The 11,827-nt window shown below is 50.5% G+C and overlaps 1 protein-coding gene across 7 annotated transcripts in view; it reads left to right on the top strand.

Moving 5' to 3' along the window:
- Nucleotides 1–6,536, top strand: part of PHF20L1 (PHD finger protein 20 like 1) — a 66,523-nt gene extending 59,987 nt beyond the window's left edge. For all 7 annotated transcript variants that reach the window (XM_004697387.2, XM_045283518.1, XM_004697386.2 and 4 more), the window contains 4 exons: nucleotides 28–223; nucleotides 1,934–2,306; nucleotides 3,107–3,269; nucleotides 4,495–6,536. In XM_004697387.2, coding sequence (XP_004697444.1) covers nucleotides 28–223; nucleotides 1,934–2,306; nucleotides 3,107–3,269; nucleotides 4,495–4,637 — 875 coding nt within the window. In that variant the 3' untranslated portion in view covers nucleotides 4,638–6,536. The remainder of the gene's footprint in view (nucleotides 1–27; nucleotides 224–1,933; nucleotides 2,307–3,106; nucleotides 3,270–4,494) is intronic.
- Nucleotides 6,537–11,827: the final 5,291 nt, after the last annotated feature.

The raw sequence follows: 11,827 nt of genomic DNA, 5'->3' as shown, positions 1-11,827 counted from the left end.
TGACTTTAACGTCCACCCTGTCTGCAGGTCAAAGGTGGAGTGCGAAATACCGCTGTGACAAAGACTGGCTGAATAACGGGAGAATGTGCGGCTTGTCATTTTTAAAAGAAAATTACTCTCATCTCAATGCCAAAAAGATTGTTTCCACTCATCGGCTGCTGGCAGATGTGTACGGTGTGGCAGAGGTGCTGCATGGCCTGCAGCTGAAGATCGGCATTCTGAAGTGAGCCCCAAGGACCCCCCAGGGAGCCAGGGAGCAGCCTTGGGCCCTCAGCCTGCAGGGGCACCACAGGGAGCACTCCTGGGATGTGGTTTCCTCCGATCAGAGCAATGCTGAGGGTCTTGATGGGGAGTAGCCACAGGCCTGTGGGAGTCCCCTTATCCCTGCCCACCTGGGCATGCAGCCCAGGTGACTGCATTCTCCAGGACAAGGAGTGGAAGGGCTGTTTGCCTCAGCACTTTGCCCGATCAGGCCCCCGGCCAGTTTTCCTGCTGGCCTTCTACCCGATTTTACTCAATTCTTCTGAATGCTTAGTTAGCACTCTTCTTAAAAAAACAAACAAACCAACAAAGTCATGTTTTATATGAACCAGAATTGACTACTTCTTCATAAGGAGGTGGTCTTCCTTTTGTCTCAGTTGCCTGAGCTGGGAACTTGTGTCCTCCACCCCCTCCGGCCCTCTGTCACTGTAACCCTGTAGCATGGTAAGCAAGTCTCAGCTCTCCCTGTTTCCGTTGGCACACTCAGCCCAGCTGAGTCCCCGCAGTTTGGCCTGTGCTCCTTCAGCTCCTGTGTATTATCCCCTGTGTGGTTGTGTCACGAGCACACCTCTTTGAAGGCCACTATCCAATGCAAATGTGTGTGTGTTACCCAGCACACTAGTGTATGGCTGAGCTGGCCATGCTGCGTGCAAAGACACACACACTCACTCCTATGGTGGGGAATTGGGTGGCCAGGCTCTGCAGAGGCACATGGCACCAGTTCAGCCAATAGAGCAAGGGAAGGGATCTAAAACACCCCTGTGATGAAAAAGGCACATTGTGTGTATAGGATGAGCCTCGCTTGTGGAGAAAATACACGTGTTATGCATTTGGCTAACAGCAAGGTCAGCAGTTTGAAACCACCAGTGGGAGAAAGCTGAGGCTTTCTACTCCTGTAAAGAAGTGCTGTCTCAGAAACTCACGGGAGCAGTTCTACCTTGTCCTGGAGGGTCGCTAGCAGTTGGCATTGACTTGATGGCAATGAGTTTATTTTTTGACTTTTTATGTATTTAAAACAATTTTACCTGTGAGAAAAGTCTAGAATACTACACTTCAGCTGTTTAGGATCACCTTGGGGAGACAGGTTCCTTTATACACTTAGTGTCTAAATTTGTGTCATTGTTAATTGAGCAGCTAACTTCAAAGTGCGTAGTTCGAAACCACTAGCCACTCTATGTGAGAAAAATGAAGCGTTCTACTCTGGTGAAGAGTGAGTTGGCTGTGAATCCCCATAGGGGCAGTGCCATAGGAGTTGGAATTGGCTCGGTGGCAGTGAGTTTCCTGTCACTTTATGGTGGAATAAAGGCTTTCACATAGACACCCTCAAGGTCTTTCCACGTCTTAGAATTCCAAGTCTATAAGGAAGCAGAAAGCTCAGTACAAATCGGGATGTGAGCTGTCTGCCGAACGGGGTTCAAGTTTGCTCTTTGGGCTTGGTGAGCATCCACTCAGAGGTGAAATGCCGGCGCTAGCAGACTGACAGAGGAGCACTGTTAGGGCAGCCCTGCGGGGCCTGCAGAGAGGGCTGGGGAACCCAGCCTGAGTCTGGTCCCCAAGGCGTGTGCAGTCAGGAGCCATCCAGGGCCACCAGGAATGCTTGCCCCCTCTGGCATGCCGTGAACTCATTCCGCTGTCTCATTCTGAGCTGCTTGTCTCTCCTCCTCATCTCCAGGAATAAGCATCACCCTGACCTGCATCTCTGGGCTTGCACTGGGAAGTGGAAAGATCCAGATCGGGCCATTGCTGGGGTGGAGAAGAGCGAGGCCGGGCAAGGCCGGGCCACTGCAGAGGAGAAGCCCTATCTGGTCCTGAACCACAAAGAATCACCCTGTGTGCCTCCCCGAGTAGAAGGGACTTACATCACCAGTGAGCACAGTTACCAGAAGCCGCAGCCCCTGGGCCTGGACTGCCGCCCTTGGGCAGAGCCCGGGCACCTGGGGAACAGTGGTGACGAGGACAGCAGCGGTAGTGATGAGCAGGAGTTTCCTCTGGGCAGGGAGAGCCGCCTGCACTTCTCAGGAAAGGAAGATGGCCTGCCTGCCAAGGTACAGCTGGGACAGGCACCTGTGCTCGGGAAAGAGGCTAGGGCAAGAAAGGAAGGTGCTCTGAGACAGAGCCCACTGGAGTTCTGGGGTTCCCGTAGACTTCAAAGTTCCTAAGGACCCTGGGGGTAAAGGCTTCTTATATTTGTCTACAGGAAAACACTGACCGTTGGAACATTTAATTACTCCCTAGCCCTGGTGGTGTAGTGGTCATGTGTTGGGCTGCTCCCCACATGGTTAGCAGTTCAGAACCACCAGCCACTCCTCAGAGAAAGGTGGCGCTTTCTATTCCTGTGAAAGGTTGTAGTGTCTAAAACCCACAGTTCTACTCTGTCCTGTTGGGTCGCTGCGAGTCGGCATCGACTCGGTGGCAGAGAGTTTGTTTGTTGGGTTAAGCAGTGTTCGTTTCTGCAGATGTAAAACAGTGTTTTGTTTCTGTCTTCACTGCGCTGATCCAAGTCCATCCTGTTCAGCAGGATGGAGTCCAGTAGGTGGTCTGTAGGCCATCTCTGTAGACCTCCCGGTGTTTCTGTCATCCCCTGGCTCTGACTCCCAGTACACCAGGAGTCAGTCTGCACTCCAGAGACCTGATGACGCTTCCTGAGCTTTTGTTAGGGCCCGCCCCTGCTCTTTCTGCATGTGGCAGGGAGCGGGCAACGCGTCCTCTAGAGCTCCCCTGGGCATTGGGTCGGGTTGCCCGCATTGTGGGTGATGCGGTTTCTAAGGTCTCCTTCCCCGTGTGACACCGCAGCTCATCCCGCTTTCTGTTTTCTCCCGATGGTCCCGGTGGTCCTTTGGAGAAGAGCCCAGCGGAAGGGAGTGCGGTGTTTGTGTATAACGACAGAAAGGGCTCTGAGAACCCTGGAGACGCCCATGTGCAGTGGCAGCTCAACCTTCTCACCCACATCGAGCACGTGCAGGACCAGGTGACCAGCAGACTGGACCTCATCGAGAAGGAAGTTGATGGTGAGTTCGCAGAGAGTGGGCTAAACTGGCCGAGTATAGGGTGCTGCCCTCGTGCTGGGTGCTCACACCCTGACCCTGGGCTCTTTCATCTGCTGGCTGTGGCTGTGGCTGGGTGTTGTTACCTGGGGCTTCCTTTGTCCTTGCGAGCTCTGCTGAGTTCAGCCTCCTTTGACAGTCAGCACAAGGACTTGAAGCAGGTTCTACATCCAGGGAAGCGTGCCCAGCTTGGTGTCCACTTTGGGCCCTTGACTCAGGGAGTCAGACAGAAAAACACCACATCTGAATTAGGTCGACCTGACGTCAGACCTTTTTGCAAGGTTTTCTTTTGTGGCATTTTGTGCTTTCTCAGCACGAGGGAGCCCTGACAAGTCGGCGTGACAGGTTGTCCTCAGTTTCTCGTGAAGGAAACTGAGTTATTTCAGTGACTAGATGCCAAGTCCTGCAGTTGCTATGCTCACCGCCGACACCGTTCTCCTGCTCGCCTCACCCAGCCCTCCCTCATGTCCTCGGTCTCTGTTTATTGTCACCTCTGCGTCCCTGGGCTAGAGCTTCAACTGCTTTCCCCTGTGACGTCTAGCGTGGCCCATCATCACCCATGTGACGAAGAGCACCCACAGTCAGCCTGTTGTCTTGGGTAGGTGGTTGAAAAGGCACTCTGGTGGCCTAGCCGTTAGGCACTGAGCTGCTAACCACAGGCCGGAGAAAGATGCACCTTTTGACTCTCATGAAGAGTTACAGTCTGACAACCCACAGGTGCAGTTCTGCTCTGTGCTCCAGGGTTGCCAATGAGTCGAAGTGGACTCGATGGCAGTGAGATAGTTAATGGAAGGCTTCATAAAGGCATCGGGCCAAAAAGAACTCCTTACTGCAGAGAATCATCATAGGGGCACCTAGTTTTCAGCAGTAATGATGGAGTAGGACTGTGAATGACATTGAGAACTTGCTGCCTCTTTCACTTGCTTGCAAAGAACCTCTGGGGTTAAGGAGAGGAAGAGAGAGATAGACTCAAAATAGAGGTAGCTGGCCGTTGTAAAGGGGCGGGCCATCAACCCTGAGGGGCTGGGACACTTCAGGCAGATGTGAAGGGACTCGGACCCTTGGAAAGGCCTGCCTCACATGTACCGGCCCCTGGTAAACCAGGCAGTGCGCATCCCTCCCTTATGCTCATTCTGTCCCGTGGCATTTGTTCCAATTCTATCCAAGTGTCTGTGTTCTCTTCTCTCAGTTCTAGAGAGCTGGCTTGACTTCACAGGGGAGTTGGAGCCCCCAGACCCTCTGGCGAGACTGCCCCAGCTCAAACGGCACATCAAGCAGCTGCTGATTGACATGGGAAAAGTACAGCAGATAGCAACCTTCTGCTCCGTATGACAGCAATGGAGACCTCCTGACAAGAACGTGCCTGTCCCGTCAGATCCCATTCACTGTCCACGTGGCTGCTGGGTGGACTCTCAGGAAGCCCCGCTGCGTCTGGTCCTTCCCCGATTTGCGATGTTAATAGGAGTCCCTCGGAAAGGAACTGGAAGGACAGCTTTGTGGAGGGGGAGCCTGTGAACACGTTGCCAGAGCTGGTGTGCTCTGGGCCGCGGAGCAGGGCGGGCCTGGGTCTTTGAGAGACCAGCGCGGGCCTGGGTCTCTGGTGAGCCGCATACGTGGGGAGAGAATGTGGTGGACTTAACGTGCTTGTAGCAGAAAACTCATGTTTCTAAACCAGCATTTGGCCCAAGACAAAACTGTTGAAGAAACATAAGCCCTAGCCAGCTCTCCAGGGCTGCTCTAAGAAGCCCGCTCTGCCACCTTCTGCTGCCCAGAAGGCTCGGGATTTAAACTGGTCCTGGGCCATGCCCTGTGTCTGAGGTGGTGTGTGTCCTCAGTCGGAAAACTGACCTTGGTGGCCTGCCTCCTCCCGCCTGGGGAAAGCACATGTGGAAGCCCAGCTTGACGAGGAGTTCATGGAAGAATCAAGCACCGCGTACTTGGAGCTTGTGGTCGTCCACATTCCCTCCATGCGGCTTCTGGAAGGCTCCGTGTGCCAAATGAGGATGCTGCTGGGGAGAGGTGTCTCTGTGCTGGCTGCCCTCCCACCCCACATCCACCACCAATGTAGATGCCACTTCTGTGGGCCTGTGTGGGTTTGAACCTGGGCTTGCGGTTCCGCCCCAGCCTGGTCCTGAGGATGGGTTTTGGTTGCCCTCTAAGGACAGTGTGAGGCACCTCAGCTGAGTTGAGGGGTCTCAGGAGTATCAATATAGCCCATGGCTGTGGATTTTTAACTGCTAGTAGTGGAATACTGGAGCACTTCATGTGTGAAGATGAATTTTATTTTTAAAACAATACATGCACGCTCAAAACCTTTCGCTTTGGTCACAAACGGACACACTTCTGAAACCAGAGGCAACTAAGTTGCTTCCTTGTCTCTTGCTGGATTGTGAGCCTCCACCCCTGCAGTGCTCATGGGAGGGGCTGTACTTCCCCCGCCCCGCCCCGCACAGGTGTGTGTGCTTGTTGTAAACAGACACCCGCCATGCAGAAGTGTATGTAGTCTGCACATATTTATATCTCCACACAAGTGAGTTTTATTCCTATAGGCACTCGGAACCAGTGGTTAGTTAACATGAAATGTTACCTTTTAACAGACTGTTTTTAAACATTAAAAATGTATGTACAGGTTTTGAAATTTTTTTAAATGGAGGGGTTTCAAAGACTGCTCAGAAGAAGCTGTTGGGTGGCATGCCCCACTTGAACCTTTTATGCCTCATCCCGCCGATCAGTTCTCAAGATCTGTGTCAATGCAGCTTAGACTGACAGACAGTAAACACTTGAATTTATTGTTGATAAAGAATACATGCCACTGTACATCGGATATTATTTAAATTTACAAACACACTGATCCATATGTAAGGTACTGTATGCAAACCCCTTGATTAAAACTCTCCCACATATCCTGGGATTTCAGCTTGCCTTATTGCAGCCTGACATCTTGACATAGAGATGATTTCAAAGACTGCAAAACAGATATTGGAGATTTGAATGCCTTTGAAGATTCTCCACCTCGACAAATGTGCCAAAGATGAGTGGACACAAGATACAGGCCTGTCTGTGTATTTGCTTGTGGTTCATTAATGCTGTCACAACGATCCTATGGACACACGGAAAGCTTTTGTAGCTGAGATACTGTGGGCCGATTGCTTCAATCTGCATATTAAAGGAAAAAGAAATAGTGCCTTTATTTCATGTGCGGAGTAAATCTGCTAATGTCCACATTTCAAACTTCTCTCTCTCTGTTGTGTTTAAAAAGAATGCTTCTCGTCTTTTGCCTGTCTGTGTCTAAACTCTAGACATTGAGGTTTTATCTTCTGTTCTCACAAAAGGGGCAAGTAGCATCCTTCACTTCCTGTTCCCTGGATTGGTTCCCAGACACCAAAGACCCTCCAGGTCCAGTCATACTTAGCATTTCAGGCCCCAGTGACCGGGGTTGCATGAATGCACAGTGTTCTTACAGTCTCAAAATCCCATCACTGCTGTGGTAGCAGTCGGCCAGCCAACTGGAAGAACTTCCATGCGTAACTTGTGTCTTAAATGTTTTTGTCTCCTCACTTGGATGTGAATTGAAAGTGTGGATTTTTAATATAGACTTGTAAAATGCATCTCTCTCAGGTCCCTGGCATGCTTATGCCCACTGACCGGGGACGGAGCGGGAGGGAGGGAGGGAGCGAGTGAGCAAGTGAGGGATGATGGAAGCCTTTCATCAACCGGGAAGCCAACTGCCCTTTCTCAGAGAGTGGGCTGGTTTCTGCACAGCGCAGCCCAGCGAGAGGGCTCAGGTGATCTTGGTTTCATGTCCACTTCCTCTGACGGGCGTAAAATGAGCAGTGAACAGAGAACACAGCGTCTCCTTTGGCCACAGGCAGAATGGTGGGGCCGCTGATGGGAGGGGCCCCTTCCTCCCACTTCCTTGTGCTTGACACCTGCGGTTTTGGTGACATCGGTCCAAAGCTAACGGTAATGCTCTTTGTCCTCTCAGGAATCAGCCCTTTTCATCGTTTTAGCTAAAACTTCAGCACAGATCATATTTCTACTGACTTGTGGGCTGTCAGAAGAGCCGTGGGGGTGTAGTGCTTACTGGTTGAACTCTGATCCCCAAGGTCAGCATTTCGAAGGCACCAGGCACTCTTCTGGAGAAAGACGGGCTTTCTACGCCTGTAAATAGTTACAGGGGCCACAGGGGCGGCTGTATGTCCTCTGTTCCTACAGGGTTGGGCTGAGTCGGCCCTCGATGACCCACTTCCTCGCTGAGTCTCCTGTGTCTGCGCACCTCCTTTCTTAACCCTCTGAACTTGGCCTCCGACAAGTCATTGCTGTATAAAAGAAGGCGGTATTCCTTTGGGACGTGAAATGATTACTGAAAAGGTGGTGTGAAAGCTATGTTGTTCACAGATGCTAAGGAAGGTGCGCCTATATTGTTGGAACAGGTGTTGGGAAGTAGCATCACCTATTCAGAGTCTCTTGGTGGCAACATTTGTGCCTATCCCCAATGGCTTCTCCCTTCCCCCCATGTTGTTCCATCCCCTCCATCTGCCACCACCCCTGCCCCACAGGCTAAGCACTTGAGTCTGTCTTGGGTTCCACTTTCAGTACTCATCTAGGGACCAAGGGATTCCTTTGTAAACATCCCTTTGATCAGTCATTGAAGATGGCTCCTCATGACCCCGTAGGACGGGGTAGAACTGCCCCTGTGAGGCTCCGAGAGGGACTGTGTAGGAAGTAGGAAGCCCATCTCTGTCCCGTGGAGGGCTGTAGTTCCCCACAGCTGACTGAGGGTCACAGGCCAGCGTATAACCGGGATGCCATCAGGTTCCTTCGAGAACGCATACTTCACTGGCAGTATTCACTGTGCCCATCGGCTTACAGACAGTGACCCAGGAGGACTAATCCCAAATCTGGTCTACCCTGTGACTGTATGGTTGGTGCACACACAGCTCTCCACATCCTTGGTCTTCAGTTCCAACCCATTGTAAGAGTAAGAACTTCTAGAGTGTCCTTGTGCGGATGCATTATGACATAAAAAACTGACAGTGAGCTGCATAACAGAATCGGAAAATTCACTCTGCTCTTCTCACTGCAAACTAAAGTGGCGAGGGGGGATTGCAGGCGACAGAGCTGGGGCTCCGCACAGCCCTGGAGTTGAGACTGACTGGCAGGCAGCACAACTCCCAGGACAGGACTGCACACTCGTGCCTTCCCTCCTCAATCTCTCCGCACTGCAAGCCCCTCCACACCTCATCAGCAGGTGTGTCCCATCAGAGGTCATCTTCACTTACTGGGGAGGGAAAGGGGAGCTTGAAGAACTGGCGAAGACAACAGACCAGGGAGGACTTCCCTTGACGAGGATGTGGTATAGAGGCATGGGGAGGCTGCATTCAGAGGGGTTTAAGAACTAGACGGTGGATTGAAGATTCCGAGGACACTTGATTTGATTTGAAACATGGGGGGGCGGGGGGGCGGGAGAGGGGTTGCTGCAAAGTATGCAAGGAGACTGGGGGGTTTGGGTCCACACACTGGTGTGAGAACAGCGGGCGTGGCAGTCTGCCACATACTGGTTTTCCTACCCAGCAGTTACTCGGGGTCTCCAAGCCTCTGCTTCCTCATCACTAAAGAGAAAATAGTAGACACTCATAGCTGAAGACATCAACCCTAGTTTCGCACCAATTGGTAGAACCAGTAGACCAAAAACATTAGGGAAATATAGAAGGGTTGGAACCAAATGGATATTTATATATCTTTACATCCAACTACAAAAAATTATGAATTTGTTGGAATTGCAATAAAAAAAATGTAGACTGTGTTAATCTAAATAGTGGTGATCTGACTACAATTGACTTCTTCTGGAACGTAACACCGGAAATGTTTTCGGGGAAATAAAAACAAGCAAATGTTTGGAAACTAAATAGCATACTTGTTAATTCTTGGGTCAGAGGCAAAGATTACAAATTAGAAAATATTTTTTAAATTAAGTGAAAAGGAAAACGTTTAAATTAGTGGATATGGCTCAAGCAACATGAGGGGAAGGCGTAGCATTACTGCATGCTTTCTTTACAAAGCAGACAGGTACACGATGAGCGAAGATTGCTCCTTAAAGAGACGGCATGGGGAGAGTGGAGGAGCAATGAAAACCAGACTAAACAGAAGGAAGTGATAGGTGTACATGTTGAAACTGATAAAATACTAAATATTTAATATGGAAACACCCATTTAAAAAAAGGCAGCTCTTTAAACTGAACCCGATAAATGGTAACCCCTTAGATAAACTAGCCACAAGTTACCAGTATCACAAATGAAGAAGGGGCTGCTTTAAAATGGAAAAGGTTTCTAAAATGGAGTGGACTTAAGTCTTGGGTTTGGTCATGGACGTTTGGATAAAATACCAAAAGGATACCCGGGGATATGGTGTGTTGGGCCATTAAAATGGAAAACTCTGAAAGACCCTGCCACAGACACAGGACCGTGGAACAGGCCCAGACCAGGAGGAAGTCCGTAGGAAATACGTGATCAATGACTCGTAGACAGGATGTACCACAAAATCTTAAAACTCAATAAGAAATCGGGGACAAATGAGCCTATGAAGAGATGCGCACTGTGTTGCCAGGGAATTTTGAATGAAAAAAAACCCCCCAAAACGAGGTACCAGCAGAAAATCCCAAACAGTGACATCCAAAACCAAACTCAAGCCAGTGCCGTGTTGACCCAGAGGATTCATTGCTGGCGGGAATGCAAACTGCTCCAGGGGCTTTAAAAGACAGGCCATTGTAGGAAACTAATCAGAGGCTTACTGAATGACCCGGTCACTGTGTTTCTATTTACCCAAAGGCATAGGAACAATTGAGTGGACCAAGGGGCCACTCAGACATCAGTCTCCACAACCCTGAGACCAGAAGAACTAGATGGTGCCCGGCTACCACGGAAGTGCTTTGGAAGGCACTTGAAGAGCCTGCCTGGAGTAGGAGGAGAATGTGGAACAAAATTCAAGAGCAAAAACATCAGGCTTACTGGTTTGGATAGAGATTATTGAGTTCTCAGGTCTGTGGTCCTCCAGAGGCCTGCTGGCGCCATGGTTACACCTTGGGCTGTGATCTGCAAGGCCCATGTTCCAAACCATCAGCTGCTCCGAGGGGCTTTCTGGTGCCATAAAGAGTGCACGGCCTCAGGCGCCCACAGCGACAGTTCTACCCTGTCTTATGGGGTCGCCACGCGTTGGCATCAACTCCACAGCAGTGAGTCATGGTCCTTAGCCATCCTTCAAGTTTGGAACGGAACTTATCCCCCGTGGCTCACATTTCCACAAGAAAACAGTAGCACTAGGGAAGTACGCACACCTTCTGGTGATCAGCCTTGTGAGGTCCAGAGGGCAGTGTGCACATCAGCGCAGCGTGCAGAAGGATTAGGAGAGGAGGAGGGATGGAAACGAGTGGGTGAAGTGATGCCACAGGAAGCAAAATGTGTATAAATTGTTGAATGGAAAACCAGTCTGCTCTGCACACCTCCCCCCAATTCACAAGAAGTTACAGAGCAATTTATCTCTAGGTAAAATCCACGCACGAGAGTTTGGTCCTGCCTCTGATCACTGCCATCGAGTCAGTGCTGAGTCATAGTGACCTAGGTCAGTGAGTTACTTAATTATGCCAACCTGGCCGATAATCACATGTGGGGCTGGTTGAAAGGCGGAGGGATAAATGGGTGGTGAGCCTCGCCTTTTTAGTTCTCGGGTCTCTTGCTTTGTGATGGTCGCACCAGGGTGCAGCTGCCTGAGCAGCTCCCTGCTTCAGCTTGCAAGATTGACTTCCTACAAGACATCCCCAAGGAGAAGCCATATGGACCTATCCCGATGCAGCCCTGGGTGTTGGAGCAGCCGTGTGGAGACCTCTGCTAGTGCTGAGATGCTTATTCGTTCACTGACTCGGCCTACCTCCTGCAGTCGGCATCATTGCCTCTGTTTTGTGAGGTGGAGGACTTTTGGACTGGTGTCGGGTTAATGGGTTAATGTTGGACTTGTGGGCTTGGGCAGCATTGGGTTGGGATGTTTTCGTGATGTGCACATATTTTCTTTACATAAAACTCTCTTATACATGAGTTGCTGTGGATTTGTTTCTCTAAAGTACCTAGACTAATACAGTCAGGATAGCACTGCCCCCTGTGAGTTCCTGAGACTGTAACTCTACAGGAGTAGAAAGTCCCATCTTTCTTCCGAGGCACGACTGGTGGATTCCAACCGAGTACCTCGCAGCTCACAGCCCAGCACTTGACCAGTCCGGCCTGAGGGCCCCTGTTGAATACAAGAGCCGTTATCCGCTTCATGCATCCTCACTCAACACTGGAAGCCATCGAGCTGTGCTGTAGACCCCGTCTGTACAATGGGGTTTTCTCAGCAATCTGCCAAGGAGTGAGCTATCATGCTATGAAAAGACATGAAGGAAAGTTACTGCATCCATTTCTATGTGAAAGTGGTAGCCTGAGAGAGCCACATAGACTATGAATCATTTCTGGAAAGAGTAAAAACGATGGAG

This window comes from Echinops telfairi, unplaced genomic scaffold (genome assembly GCF_000313985.2).
Source record: "Echinops telfairi isolate 266 unplaced genomic scaffold, ASM31398v2 ScPeMD7_1;HRSCAF=3_0, whole genome shotgun sequence".
Lineage (NCBI taxonomy): Eukaryota > Metazoa > Chordata > Mammalia > Afrosoricida > Tenrecidae > Echinops > Echinops telfairi.
This window is presented reverse-complemented; position numbering and strand designations above follow the sequence as displayed.